This window comes from Morone saxatilis, unplaced genomic scaffold (genome assembly GCF_004916995.1).
Source record: "Morone saxatilis isolate NCDOM2014 unplaced genomic scaffold, NCSU_SB_2.0 Contig20, whole genome shotgun sequence".
NCBI lineage: Eukaryota > Metazoa > Chordata > Actinopteri > Moronidae > Morone > Morone saxatilis.
Window position 1 is genome coordinate 18,487,563 of NW_023339763.1, and position 15,609 is coordinate 18,503,171.

General features: G+C 39.4%; 1 protein-coding gene across 1 annotated transcript in view; it reads left to right on the plus strand.

The window, feature by feature from the left end:
• Positions 1 to 15,609, plus strand: part of nlgn2b (neuroligin 2b) — a 68,039-nt gene that overhangs the window by 33,412 nt on the left and 19,018 nt on the right. The window contains exons 3-4 of the mRNA XM_035667218.1: positions 3,824 to 3,877; positions 8,877 to 9,026. Of these exons, the coding sequence (XP_035523111.1) occupies positions 3,824 to 3,877; positions 8,877 to 9,026 (204 nt within the window). The remainder of the gene's footprint in view (positions 1 to 3,823; positions 3,878 to 8,876; positions 9,027 to 15,609) is intronic.

Sequence of the window (15,609 nt, forward strand, 5' to 3'; positions counted from 1 at the left end):
TCTTTAATTGTTTGACCTATTAAATGCCAGAAAATTGTGGAAAATGTCCATCCCAGTTTCCCAGAAACTGTTTATAGTTACACAGAACAGAGAAATTCACAACTGAGAAGCTATAACTTGGATAGTTCCCGATTATTTATTTTTTTGATTAAGTGTCCAATTTTTTAAAGTCAATAGTCTCGTGCAGAATAACGTGCACAAGCAGAAGTTTTACATTACAAAGCTGAACTGAACAAGTTTTTTTTCCACTGTTTACTGTGTCATCTCTCCTGTGACAGCACAAACATGTGTGTAATAAGCATTTGTCTGCTCTGATAACTGCAGATGCACCGCTCATTTCTCTTTGGCGCTTGCATAGTTCATTACATAAGACCTTGCTACCCTCATCAGCTCAATGAGCAGAAAGACATGCAAATGTCAGCAGTGCTCCAACCAGAGAAAACGGTGCAGACACTTTCACTTACCGATATTCCCCCCAATTTCATATAGGGCACAGTCTGGATACGCCACAGAGCCGTTTCTGTTGACAGACATACAACCATTAGCTATAAATCATACTTAGTTCACACAAATGAAGATAAATCACATTAAATGTCATTTTTAAACTGCTAAGCACATTACGTAACAAAATTAAAGTTGCAACTGGCTTCATGCTGCATCCCTTTCATGTTAAAGACCTCTTTGTATTTTATGAGTACCAACAGCTACATGTGCTATGTCTTTATCAAGTTGTTTTGTTTGGAAACTTCTGGAAGTCAGATTCACCAATCATAATCTTACAATGCAAGGTGGCAATGGTTTGTATGTTTAAGATAATTCTGAATAAGTCAGCATGTATTTACACTCTCAGTACCGTACCTTCGCGTTTTGCCCTTTCCATTATCGGGGCTGCGGAGGGACTGGCGTTGAAACTGTGTGAGAAGGTCTGAGGCTCGAGAGTTTGACGTGAGCTGGTACTCCATGGTGCCGCTCACCAGGTCCCCGACCTGGATCTTCACTGTACGGCACAGCTATAGGACAAAAATAGTTAAAGAATATTTATAATATAAATAGTTAAAGAATTATTTATAATATTTAACACAACAATAGCATGTAATACAGTGTGTACAATAAGCTTAATTAAGAGCGGAAATATTATTGTGCTTTTCACAAATATATCAGCATTAGACGACAAAATAACCAAAAGAACTGAGATTTGTTAAAACCATTTATGACTGTAATTATATTGTATATTTTTTTAGTGCCAAAATCAAACAGCTTTTGGCCACGTGTACTGTACAGCACTAACCTCTGAGCTGTTTTTATCAGGTTTTTCCCGGCTGTCTGTGTGGATCTTCCTCAGCAGGTTCTTGATGCGGCGATCGTAGAACTGGTAACGCCGGTTACTGTTCTCATTCAGCTTACGCACCTGGCTCATGAGAAAATTAGGGATCTGAAGAGAAAAGGAACATTTGTGATGGTTATATTTTCATACCAAGAAATACGCTTACAATAATTATTATAAGGATGACTTGCTGAAGTACAACTATTTGTCAGACTGGTATTTGGACAACTGGGATAGGAAATACCAAGTTTTTGTGATGAGTGTTGCTTGATTACTCTTTATTACTAAGAAAAATGTTTAAAGATTTCACAGAATAAATGGTTATAGCCTTTAAAATGTTACACTATATCTAATGTTTGCTTCAGTAAAACCAACAATCCTCTCCTCCTGAAGCTGAATATGTGGGTGGTCATACCGTCCAGAGCAGCTCCTGGTAGCGGATAAGGAGCCTCATAACGTCAGCTGCCTTCTCCGCATGCCCTTTCTCTGCCCCCTCAGTCAGTCTGCTGGGGACGGCCTTGTGGAGGAAGAGGTTGGGAGCCATGATGGTCGCTACGGCCCACAGGTTCATCCTGTTCTTCTTCTCCCTGGAAACCACCTTACTGAGGAACTCAAGGAGGGCCTGAAGGACACACAGATGGAGACGTGCATACAGATACGTGAAACCAAAGGCGCACAGCCATTTGTGGAATACATTTTTTATTCTAGTTTTTATAGAGTTGAAAGACACTCTCTTCCACCTGAACAGTGTGTAAATGTTGAAAGGGCACTTAAACCGAAGCACAAAGTGGAGTAAAGTGAATTTTCACAGTATCTGAATCATCAACACCTTTACTGAGAAGTATGTTAATGCACAGTAAGTTTCAGCTGCCTCCACTGGAGTCAAAGTAATTAGTTCAGGTGGGTTTTATGCTCCTGGATGCTATAAGCGGAGCTGACTGCACACTTGTGATGGTGAAAATGAGTCATGGTTAATGTGAGTCATTATATAACAGAACACAGGGTTTAAAATGTGGATTAAGAGCAGAACAATAGAGTAATGCATTATGAAACAGTGCTTTGGTATGTCAAGTTTCATAAAAGTCTAGATTTCTGACAACCATAAAAAGAGCATGGAGGTTGTGGTGTAGAATACTCAATATAGATTTAAAATCATCTTAACACTTTTGGGGGCCTTTATGGATTCTGTAAAAATCTTCTCTAGAGTTTTTACACTCCTTACACGCTCTTTAATTAAGGGTCCAGTGTGTAACATTTAGGAGGCTCTAGTGGCAGAAATTGAAAATAATATTCAGAGGTATGTTTTCATGAAAGGCACACTGTAAAAACACTAGTTATAAATGTTAGTTAAGAAAAAGTGCGTATTGTATTATTAACAACATGTCCTTAAGGTATCAAAAGTAAAGAAGATAAACACAGAAAATGGTCCCTGTGAGGGTTATACATATTATATCAGGCCATTGGTACTGATGTCATTGTTGTGCAATGAGCATTGACTAACTGTTGCAGTTAGACAAGGTGAAGCTCATTTTAAATATTTTATATATTGCTTGGACGGTAAATCTACAACAATGGATCATATTTTAAAATTAACTCTCTAAAATGAATTTTATGTGAAAAATCTCAATTTGTAAAGTAAATAATAACCAATGCAAACAATGTACATAAGAACCTGGATGGATTACTGTTAAAACAAAAGATGTTCACACGGCCGAAGCAGATTTCTTCAGCAGAAATGGAGCTGTCTTAACAGTGTTTCTTTTATCCTGAATGTAGGTATCTGGTTTCATGTCTATGTGATGTTTTACAAATCAGAATACTGCCGGAAACCAAAACAATCTGGTTACTTGAGTGCATAAAAACACAATGATTGGCATCAAACAACAGTATGTGTTCAGCTGGTTCCAATGTGCTGAAATGAGGACGATAAATATGTTTTTCTCTCTTTCATGAAGTACACTGTCAACGTGTTGTGAAATGTGTGTGTGTGTGTGTGTGTGTGTGTTTCTTCAGTGTTATGTTTTGACAGTCTAGTCTCTCTGGATCGTGCAGGGACTTTTGCTTTAGGACTGCAACACTGTACTGAGCTGGAGCAGGTTACAGAGTGTCTTGGCATTCCTTTGCTTTTTCTGCCAGAAAAGAGTGATGGCTTGATTCTACTCATTGATTTTTCTTTACAAAGCAGCAGTGTGTCAGGACTGATTGGGAGAAGGGTCGAGGAGAAGTGGCCCCCGGGGTCATTTACGAGACAGTCCGTGACTAGATACTAAGCAGTTAAAACAGATGAGTTTGGGGTTCTCTTTTCAGGAAACTGTGTGTAATCCTTGTAAACATTTTGTCTTCAGCTGTACACAGTCACTGAAACGTAACCGAGCATAACGTCTCATCTTTTGACATTTTTCTTGTTTAATCTTCTCCTGTTTTCTGTTTTTCTACAAATGCAATCTTTTTGAATTTTGTCTTTTGTCTCCCCCCCTCCCCTCTTTTTCTCAACCTCAGGTCCGCTTACAAAAAAACAAGATGAGTCTACAATGAACAGACCAAGGGATGAAGGTATTTTAATTGCATAGTTGTTTTTTTTCTCCTCGTGCTCCAATTTCCAAACTCTGTGGGGAATGTTGTGTTTGTATCTGTATTAATAATCATCTTAGACTCATCACTCAGTGTGCACATCACACTGTCTGCTGTTAACTGCTTTTATTAGCGCACAAATATGTCATTCCTTCTCACATGCACGCTTTTAGCTGAAATGCATAAAGAGCTCCATACAAAATAGTTGTTCTTCATTCCCACCCCGTCACAAATGCTGCTTTTTGGGTACTTGCAGGGGGAGCTAATTTACTTTCCTCTCTCGGTTGCTATGTGGTTGATCAACCACACGCTGATGTTCTGACTATCCTGTGTGATGCATCACCAAAAATCAATATTCTGTCCTTTTTTACCTGCGCTTTTATTCTTGTACTAAAGTCCTTTATGAAATGGTCTGCTAAATTATTGTCCTTCATAATGTTATTGGGCTTCCTCCAATATTTCATTTTTAAAGTAGGAAGTACTGGAGGATTCCTGCACATTTTTTGCTATTGCTGTACATTTTCAAGTTCACTGCAGTCAAATGGAGATGCTCTCATTACTCTTAAGTGATGCAGCCAAAATCTATGCAGACAGTGTGTGCATCTCTTTCTGTACACGTGCCCAGACATACTGTATATTACATTGCATTATGCACACGTACGGTGCATTACATTTCCATTTGCATGTGCGTCTACTCAAGCACAGTGTGCACATGTGCGAGTCTACGCCTGAGTGCATGTGCTCTAATTTGTGCCAATGTGTGTGGCTTTTTTTTTTTTTGTATTTTGGGCTCCGTGCTATTTGGGTATTGAATTCTCTCTCCCTTGCATCTCTAATTGCTATGGTTTAAAAAGAGACAGATGTAGCTAATCCAATTGTGTGGTTTCTTAACGGTGAAAACAGAAGGAAGGATTCATGCAGGATTGCCTAGGAGAGGAGCAGAATGATAGAATAGAGATGAAAGAAAAGGAAAAGCTGAGCACTGCGAGAGCACAGGGGAGGGCAATGAGGGGGAGAGAAGGGAAAAAATAGTCATAATGAAGACAAGTGCATGATGAAATGACATTTATAGAGCTTTGAAAGTGAGAGAGATGTAGAGAAAGAGAGATTGAGAGGGTGGATGAGTAGGAGACTGGTAGAGCTTGACATTTATGCCAACACCTGATGGATCTTGACAGGATCGGGAGGGCTCGGGTAGGCCTGAATTCCTCACTTAATTGCTCAGGTATAGATTGGACACAGGTTCCTAAACATTGTTGGAAAATACTATTATTAGCATCTTGTTTTTTGAAAGTTATTTGCGAGAAACTGCATTGCTCTGGGTGCAAACAATATCCAAGTGCTGAGTCAGGCTAAAACTTTTACACCCAAATCAATTGAGATTTCCATAAGAGAATGAATGAGAGAGGACCAGAATAATGGAAAAGCTGAAAGTAGGCAGTTTCTATTGGGAGACATAACATAAGACGTTACATTGAGAATAGATGTAAGGTGGGGGGTTGGAATTGAGGAGGATAGTATCAGGTTAGGTTGAAAAGAGAGAAGTGAATAATGTGCCAGTGTTTTGGAGGCAGGCGGCAGAGACAGTGAGCTCCTTGTTGGCCATATAGACCTTGGATTTGGGCTGAGTGAAACACTTTCACCCTGCGACCCTGCACCCCTAATCACCCCTCTGTTTGTGCTGAGCCCCTTCCAATCCCCGTACCAATTCCCTCACTTCAGCACACATCCAACTCTGTTTTCTTCTCTTCTTTTAAATCTGTTTTCTTATTATGCTTTGTAACACAAATCTTCTTATGCAGATGATGTGATAACCAGACAATTGCCTGTATTCCCACTAAAATATCTATACCATGTGTCCAGATTTTATATTAATATGAACTTGACAAATGCTCTTTTTAAGATTAGTCTAAAGCCCTAAAAATGCTGTCAGAATAAAGTTTGTACAAGTGATGAGATAGACTGCGAGAAGTTTTCTTCTTTCACACTTCCTTGGACCTTTTCCTATCCACCTGTCATTAAGGCATTGTAGGTATGCATGAGCTTTTTATCTTTTATTCCAAAATGAATGGATTTTTATTTCCATTTAGTTTTTAGGTTTTTTTTTTGGCTTTCTCCTAGCCTTTACTGGGCTTCGCAAATATTTAAGTTACAACTTTTAATTATTCAGAGGTTTCGGTCGTTCTGGATTATTAGGGAAAAAATCTTTTCATTCTCCCTTTTGTTCACAGATTGACAATTTTAAAAAACTGAAAGTGAAACAAAAAGGGTCATTTTGGAGTCACTTCATAGAGTAATGACCTTGATACCCTGTAACACTATATTATTACTTTGTGAACTTTGTGTATTCTCAGAGGTAAAACAACTTAAATGTGTTGACGCACTATGAAAATCTCAAAAGGGCTCTAGTTGTTAAATGCTTATAAATAAATAATAATAATCATAATAATAAATAAATCAATATTTGGTTGGTCTATCACAGGTAAAATTGCAAGCTGCTCAAATTTTACTGTTCAGTACAGCAACAGATACTCATTTAACAGAAAAAAACACTGTTATATATCAGCCTTTTAGAAAAACTAATGAAAAAAAATAAAAATAATAAATGTTTTGGTCAAGGCTAGTGCAACAGAGCCTATCTTGAATGGGGAGCTCTCTATTAAAAGCAAAATTTGTGATTCAGATATAAACAAAAGAGTCTCCCTACCACATCTCACAAACTCTCCTGTCACTACTCTATTTATGTAGCACTTTACATGCAATACAATTGATCCAAAGTGCTTTACAGCACGTGGTACCCACAGGTCACTAAAGATTGAACAACTACTAAATTTAATGGGGAACCCAAAGTGTGTTTATGGGTGTTGGGGAGTATAATCACATATGTGAAAGAAGTTCTATAAAGACTTTTGTGGCTGCATGAAACCTGATAAATTGCCTCACTTGAGTCAGAACCATGTGAGATTATAGACTACACATTTGCAAATTATATAAATTTGGGGGGTGTGGAGTTTGAAAGAAGATGTGAGTTTATCAGACCTCTGTAGACCACTCCTCTGCATAACATGCCCGAATCTCCAACCAAATTGGCAGCAGTCAGGCTGTAAGTAATGACAGCATCAGGTTTGACTAGGAGGAAGAATGTGTGGAATAAAAAAGACAATATCTCTGGTTCTGCTGCATCAATTTTTCTCCTTGACTATCTCCTTGATAATGTCCTAGAAGTGCACTGCAAAATCGGTGGCTAATTGGTGTTTGCATCAAATCTGTGTACATGAATAATCTCTGTAAACACAGCAATAAAACATTCATTTAAAAGTTTAAAAGAAAACAGAACATTGGGCCTTTAAAATGGCAACTACATGTCATGGCCAAAGTTCCCTTTCTCTCAAGATTTAATTTATGGTATGAGTGTTACTGTGAATGTGACGGCCTGCTGATATGTCACTCCTCTATACTGTCCTGGTAATGCCGGGGATAATTGAACTTGTTTACATATCCTCTGGGAAATCAGCCGAGGTTCAGTATACACCAGAGAGGAGATGAAAAAGAGCAGCATGTTGGAGTGTACGACTGAAATTTTTTATTTTTAGCCAGTCTGCTTGTGTCATACGTATGTGTGAAGCCATATGTGCAATTTTTCTGTGCTCATTCGTGTGTATGTGTGTGTGTGTGCGCGCGACTGTGAGTGACGCACCCAAGTGCATGTGTAACCTGAGATTCAGGTGGTGATGCAGGCGGGTGTGCAAATACGTGAGTAGAATTTGTTACCAAGGCAACAGGCATTCAGTGAGTCGGTGCAATGGAATGGCTGGTGCAGTTCTATTAGCGAGAAGCAGTTTCCATAGCGACTCAACATCGCAGCTGCCTATGCAAGAGTTTGTGTGTGTGTGAGTGTGTGTGTGTCTGTGTCTGTGTCTCTGTATCTGTATCTGTGTGTGTGTGTGTGTGTGTGTGTGTGTGTGTGTTGTGTGTGTGTGTGTCTCTGTATGAATACGGTGTGAATCCTGTGTGAATTTGAGTGTTCATTAGCGTACCTTGCTATGTATGACTTGCTTTGAAACATTTCATATTTCTTCATCCTTGCCATCATGTTTTTTTTGGTTTGAACCTCCCATCCATGTCTCTACCCCCGTCAGTTTTCTCACACTGCCCTATTTTCATTTCCTTCCTCTCTCTGTCTTACCCCCTTTTATCTCTCTCTCTCCTCATATCTCTCTGTCCCCCCCCCGCCCCCCCCAATCTCTGAGTGCTGAAGCTCATCAGGGTAAACAGATGCTGTGGCTGTTATTTATGTTTCCACTTGGTCTGGCTTTCATACAAATTATCCACAGGCCCTGCACAGTGCAGACGCTCAGCCTAAATGGGCTGCACTGGCAGCTCCCTCAGCCTTATCCATGCTCAGACACTCAGACCATACCACAGACGCTCTGAGAGGGGGGTTTCATGGGGGGGGGGGACATGGGCGGGGGGGTTCAGGGGGGGGGGGGGGACATGGGCCAACAGAGTGAACCATAGCAACACACTGATGGGCACAAAGACACCAATAACAGAGAGGACATCAGAACTGGCTGCACCATTTGCTACACACATGGAGGGGAATAACAGTTTGGGAAGGTACCATCATAGGCCAGGGGAACAGACGTCACAAAATAAAAAATATAGAGGAAATGCCCAGTGGGGAAGACATGAAATTCTTGCTGCCAACTTAAATGCAGTCTGCTGAAAATGTTTCATATTTAAAACCTCTGTCTTCTTTTTTCTGGTGAATCGCTGGCTGCAGGAGGTTAGAACAAGCTGCATATAGATCTGTTTACTTAAATACATACAAATTATTCAAATCTAGAGCTGTCTGTTAAAACTAGGTAGACTACCTGTTGCCTGTGGACACTTAAGCTCACTAGGCTCTTAAGAGAGTGCATGCTAAACATAAGAATTGATGAACATGAATATAACACCATTGTTTGTCTGTGTTGCGCAGATATTCGGGATCGTCGCAAGAAGCCGGTGATGCTGTTCATCCACGGAGGCTCCTACATGGAGGGCTCAGGGAACATGTTCGATGGCAGCGTCCTTGCTGCCTATGGAAATGTCATTGTGGTCACCATGAACTATCGGCTTGGTGTACTCGGTAAGTTTGGTGTGCCATATCCTGCTGGCGTTATCAGGCACGGGTGTGTGTGTTGTAAATGTTTACAGACTTTGTTTGACATGTGTCATCTCACCTTGACCAGTCCCTGTGGGTCTGAGAGCGGAGGTGTTTTAGAAAAGATGGTACAATGCATATATAAAGCTGGCTGTATGAAAAATAAGCATATGGCATTATGATTTATGTCCCCTGAATCATACATCACTGTTAAACACAGAATGCCCAGAATGAAAATTATTTATTAATGCAGACTTATATTGTCTTACTCCAAACCATTGACTTATATTGTCTTACTCCAAACCATTGGCTCTCAAACATTTAACATGGATCCACGGATTCAGCTTCTAAATGGGGGCATGCCATAAAAGGTTTAAGAAACCCTGTTCTAAGCTAATATCCTGAGGTATATTACAGTCAGTTTACACCTCTAGTGGCATATAGAGTGGAGAGGATGTAAGGGAAAGTGCAGGCAGCATGCACCAAAGAGAGGCCGGTATAAATGTTTAGAGCTGCTGTATAAGACCCATCAAAGCAAAAATACATTTTAACTAAAGCAGATACCATATTGCTTTTCAAGTGTTTTCATTTGCTATTGTGTTGTATTATATAGTTTGTTTGTTTTAGGGATGTCACAATACCAAAAATTTAGTAGTTAATACCAATACGAGTGAAATGCCACGATTCTCCATACTAATTCAATACCACGATCAAAAACAAAACAATAAATCCATGTACTTTAACTTGAAAACATTTGAAAAAATAACAGTGGTCCCTTTTTTAATAGATTCTTTTCTTATTATTCCATACTTAACTCACAAACTTCTTTAATCTGCTCACCTTGGTTTTCCTTTTAGTACTCTTTTCCTCACACACACACACACACCTGCACTGGTCTGTGGAGAAGCATGTACCTGCAGTAGAAGAGGTTTGGGTTCTGTTTCTGTCTCCGTGTCTCTGTTGACTTTCTTCAGCAGTCTGATTTATAAACTTGCGTTGGTTTTTTTCAACCACAACTCTGTTTTATCATCAGCAGGTGAGCCGCGTGTGGAAGAGACTCATTGTTAATGACGTACTCTATCAAAATGATCGAAACCACCAGGGTACCAAATTACGTTGGCACCAGCTGATGTGTTCGCTGCTCTTGCTTTACCTGGTCTATACACCGTATCTGCGCCAGAGAGCGTCTCTCTGTGTTTCTCTGCAGAGCATGTGTGACAGTCACTCGACTGTACAGGAGGTGTCCCATCAGGCCCTGAAGAATTGAATCCTCATTACCTATGGTACTGTAGAAAAACTGTAGAAAGTACCGTCATGTTTTCAGAACATTGGCATGAACTCAGTCCCGAAGTATCAGTTCTCGTGACATCCCTAGTTTGTTTGTTTGTTTGCTTTTCTGACGGCATGTGAATGCAATTCATCCAAAAACATCACCTTTCCAATTTTAAAAATGATGTGTCTTTTGTTGTCAGCATATGATGTGACAATAACACTGTAAACAAGCACATTTTGTGGCAGTCAGTGCATAAAGCACATTTTGTGCAGGCAAACAGCTGAGACCAAACCAGGGCCCTGTTTCCAGATTGATCTTACTGTTGAAGTTAACAATGTTTTCCACAAAAGTTTTTACACACTTTTCCCAAAGCAGCAGTTAAGGAGTGCATGACACACCCTTAAAAGCACTTAATGTAATGTGGTGTTTTTGACTGTATATTAAAAATACATAAGTCACAAAGTGAAAATGTTGTAAACACAATAGGAATGTTTCATACTTGGAATCATCTAGTATGAAAACAAAGCTCAATGAGCAGTTGGCAGTGAGTTGCCTAGTGAGTTCTGCCGTTTCTGTATTAGAGCTACAGGATAAGCATGTGGCAAACAACATGTGGCATACATAAAAGGAAAAGAGAAGTTATGGAAACAAAAAACAGGAAAGTGGCATATATTAGTATAGTTATGCAAAAAGAGTGAGAGGACAATGGGGACAGCATGTCACTTTTATTGTCTTAGTTTCTTATTCAAACATCACCAGTCATTTTACATCAAACATCACTTAACACAGAGTACCAAAGATCATAAATAGTGTATAATAAATGAACAAAAAAACAATAACAGTGAAACATGTTTTTTAGTGCCTCCTGCAGGAATTTCTAAGATGCTTTGGGGGAGCACTTCTTAAGATGGAGAAGATTCGTAAGATGGATTTTGCAACTATTAGTCTTAAAAAGCAACTTAACAACCCATTCCGACTTGAACAACCCCCCTTCACAAATTCAGAGACTGCATTTAACCCAGCCTCCACGACCACTGACCTCCTTTCCACTTGCTCTCTTTCCCCCGACTTTCTACACCATTTCAGCCACTTGTGCTGCAGCTGTTTTGATGCCAAGATATTTATTCTGACGGTAATTAAGAATTCATAGAACTGCACTTATATAGGTAAGTGTTGAACTGTGAACATGATGCTGAAAGAGCAATTGAGAGGGGGGAAAGGAAAAAAATATATACTGTTGTAACCAACACTATTGAATGGGATCAGGATCAATAGATAGTGTAATAAAGTGACTGTACACAGATATCTTTTTAGAACAGAAAAAAGTGGATTTAGTGCTACTAAATCTACTGCTTGTTACTCCTTAAGATGCTTTTGGGAAATTACCTATACTGGCATCTTTAAAGCTTGACTGACTGAACCCGACTGGTACTTCTAAATTTAGGACACGACCCAAGACTCAAAGCCATATTTATGCTTTATTTTATCCATTGCTGACCAGCTAATGCAGGCTAATGCAACATAGTTCCCACAGGACATCTGGTTGCAACACATAGTTTATGATTGGTGTAAAAGAGATATTTATTATATTTTGTTTAAAAATAACTAAACCCGAAGCTGTACTGAAGCTTTACACAGAGTAGCAGAAGTCTAAAGTCCCATCCACACTGCCTGTGTCAGCAGCGTGTGTGCGTGGCGGAATGTCCTGCTTTTTTCCCCCCATGTTCACAGGTTAGAGCACTGCCCGCATGAGCCTCAGTGTCTCAGGTGCAGCAACGCTTCTCTAGAGAGTTGAGGTTTCAGTTTGTATATATGTAGAATGTCACAGACATTTAACACAACACCTTCTGTTTCTGTTTCAGATTAAAAGCCTTCTGGCATTTCTATGGATAGAATCCATTCATTTGTTAACATGGCTTTTCTTGTATTGTTTTTATCAATGGCACAGCACACATGTTGTGTGGATCTGCCTTTATGCACACCTGATAATACAGACTGCACTACACTATACTATATTACTGATCTGTACAATAACAGCATTTGTGCTAACAGTCTTAGAGAGTGTTTAGTCTTGTACAATCATGCATAATGAGGTCTAGTTAATCCTGAGTTATCATTTCTGCTACTAAAGTCAGACCAGTTATTCCTGTATCTGTTATGTTATTTCTGTGCAGCAGGGATTTCATAATGAAGCGCAAACAGGTGTATTTACTATGTTCACTTAGCATGAAAATGATTACTTTTTGATAAATTAATTGTTGTATTAATATGCACTTCGGCAGCAAAAAAAAGGTCTGACTCACAATACTTCAGAGACACCACGGCCACTTTGTGCCTTTGGTGTACATTCAGCCATTGAAAACAAAATTGAAATGTGTGTCTGTTGCTTTCAGTGTATTTTTGGATTAAGGGGTATTCTATTTGTCCATTCTGTTGGAGATTTGCAGTGCATGCTTGCTTGCTTGTGTGTGTGTGTGTGTCATGGCTCATTCATAGGCTTTGTGTCCAGTGTCCAGTGTATAATGTGAATTTAGTGTGACATACTGGATATGATATCAACAATCCGTGACAGCCAAGTGCTTTTGTGGCACTTGGAGCACATTTTGTGGTCCATATCTGCAGGCACAAACAGTGGAAAATGGTCATGGATGGGGAAAGTTCCAGCGACAACAGTTTTCTGCCTTCGGGACAAGGATGCTCTCAAATGTGGACTTCTTTTGCAAAACATATTTATTTTGTCACTGCAGATCAAGCATACCAGTAAGCCAGCAGCATTGGTGGTAAAAGCAAATGAATCTGTCCATGCACTATTATATTCTTTATTTTCCTCCAAGACTTTTACTTTTTTGGATTTGAATTTCGATGAAATGTTTATTTTTATTTTTTTGCCATATGTAAGAATGACTTTAGACCTACAATAATATCCTTAACAATATCATTTTTATGTCAAAGCCACAGGGAGCCACTGGACAGGGGCTAAAGAGACAAAACTGCTGGCATATGAGTTGACGTCTCAACCAACTGTGTATCTTTAAAATTCAGTTTTTTGATTCTGGGAATAAGTTGAACACCTCAGATTTCAGACCGTGGCTGACATAATTGTTATGATTATTTAACTACAAGCTAGTGATCATTTTTAGTAGTCCTGACAATCTGACACACAACACAAAAGTTGCGTTGCATATTATTATACGTATACTTAAACGAAACTACATTAAAACTTTAAATGAAGGAGGAATTCTGTGTCCATTAAGCCCAAATTATACTTCCTGCATCTGCGTGGCATAGATTTCATCATCTGCACTGACTAACGTGAACATGTTGGTGTATACAGACATACATGGGTCTTAAGTTTGCAGTAGACAGTGGCACATAAAGCTACAGAGGTAACTTATTACCTCATCAACCATTAACCATACATTTAGTTTTTCAAGTCATTATTTTTCCAATAAAAAACAATCAAACATCAGCTTATGTTTTCAGTGTCAGTTATGACATTTGTAGGGCAAGTGAAGTATTCTGTCTCAAATTAGTTTAGGGTGGATATAACTCCCTTTATATCCCTGCATGTGATTTGATTACAGTATAATTGGATTAAATGTGAACCCTTTACAATCCACTGTTATTCCCCGTGCCTCCCATTTTCTGTCATCTTTCTTTGTTTCGAAGATAGATGATTTCTGTAGGACCAAGTTGAGTTGAGAACATTGGATTATGACTAATTGAGTAGCTCCTCAGGGCTGCATTTGTGTAAGAGAGGCAGAATAGCCAAAGGCAACACAGCTTGCACAATGTTTAAATAACCCATACTCCTCTCCCTTCCTTGTTATGTCATCCCTTAGCTCTGTGTTTGCCCCTCTATTATTCCCTCCTCACCTTCCCCTCTTTATTTCCCCATATATTCTTCAATTACTCCCTTTTTCTCACTTCTTTTAATAAAGTTGTTCCATCTTTTTTCCCCCTATCTCTTCTCTTGTCCCTCCTCGCTTGCTTTCCCTCTATCTCCTGTACATCTGGCTCCCTCTCTCCCCCTCCATCTCTCTCCTGGGACAAAAAGACACCCTCCTCCCCTCCTGCCCACCCCTATTCCTTCCTCCTTTTCTCTCTTCAGCCTCCCTCCCCCCTTTCACAATCATAGGCTGCCTACTGGTCCTCTCCCTCCTTCCCTCCTTCCCTTTTCCCTCCCCTACTATACTCCCACTCGTGCTGCTGTGTATCTGTGCGTCAGTGTAGTAGCAGTAGTTGTAGTAGAAGTGGGAGGAGGAGGTGGAGGCTGGGTTGTAAGCTTAAGCCGACATTAGCCATCATTACTGAGTTAGCTGGCTAGCACATCTCAACGCTAGCCCAAACACCACAGAAGCCTGGGATTTTGGCTTTTTCCAATTAAGCTGTCTGTCAAGGGGGACTTCTCTTCTCTTCTCTTCTCTTCTGGACTTTAAATGGAAGGACTATACCATGGTAAGGATTTTAACACACAGTAAGTGTGCGTGGGTGGTTGCATGTGTGTTTTATGTCCATGTATGTTTCACAAATGTGTAAAATTGTGTGGGCTTGAAAATGTATTAGCATAAACCCCATTTTTGTTTTCATTCTGTATCCTCTAACCTCAAAATAACTGTTTGTATGCAGGCAATACATTTGTATGTTCCTGTATCTAAGAAAGTTAGTTAATTTTTTGTTTTCTTACTTTACTGTGATTGGAAAGTGTTAACTGAAAGGTATTGTTAATAAATGCAGTAGTTATAATATTGATGATCCACTAGATTCACACAGTGATGGTCCAGGAGGAGGAGGAGAAGCAGGAGGAAGAGGCTGGCAAAACTGTAAAATACACACTATTGCATGCAAAGTACTGCACAGTTCCAGCTGATTGAACCTAGAGCTGTAAAAGTAGAGCTGACAAGATTAGTAAAAAAATTTTAAACCAGTTTCTTAATCAAAAAATACCGAATACATTTTGGTTTCAGATTCTTAAATGTGATAATTGTGTTGCTTCTCTCTGTTTTATGTTGTTATAAGTTAAACATATTTGAGTTTTGGATTGTCGGTCACACAAAACAAGATTTGGAAATGACGACACGGCATTTCTTTTTACTATTTTGTGACGTTTTTAAACCAAAATGATTAATCAATGAATTGAGAAAACAATCAGCAGATTAATCAGACTTTTTACAGCCCTAAATCTATTCTATTCCCATCTGCCACCCTTATGTTGAAGATTATGATGAGATAAAAGTGTATGGTTGCCTGTACGTAGGAGGCTTCAACTTGAAGTGTGCATGTGCAGTGAAGGAG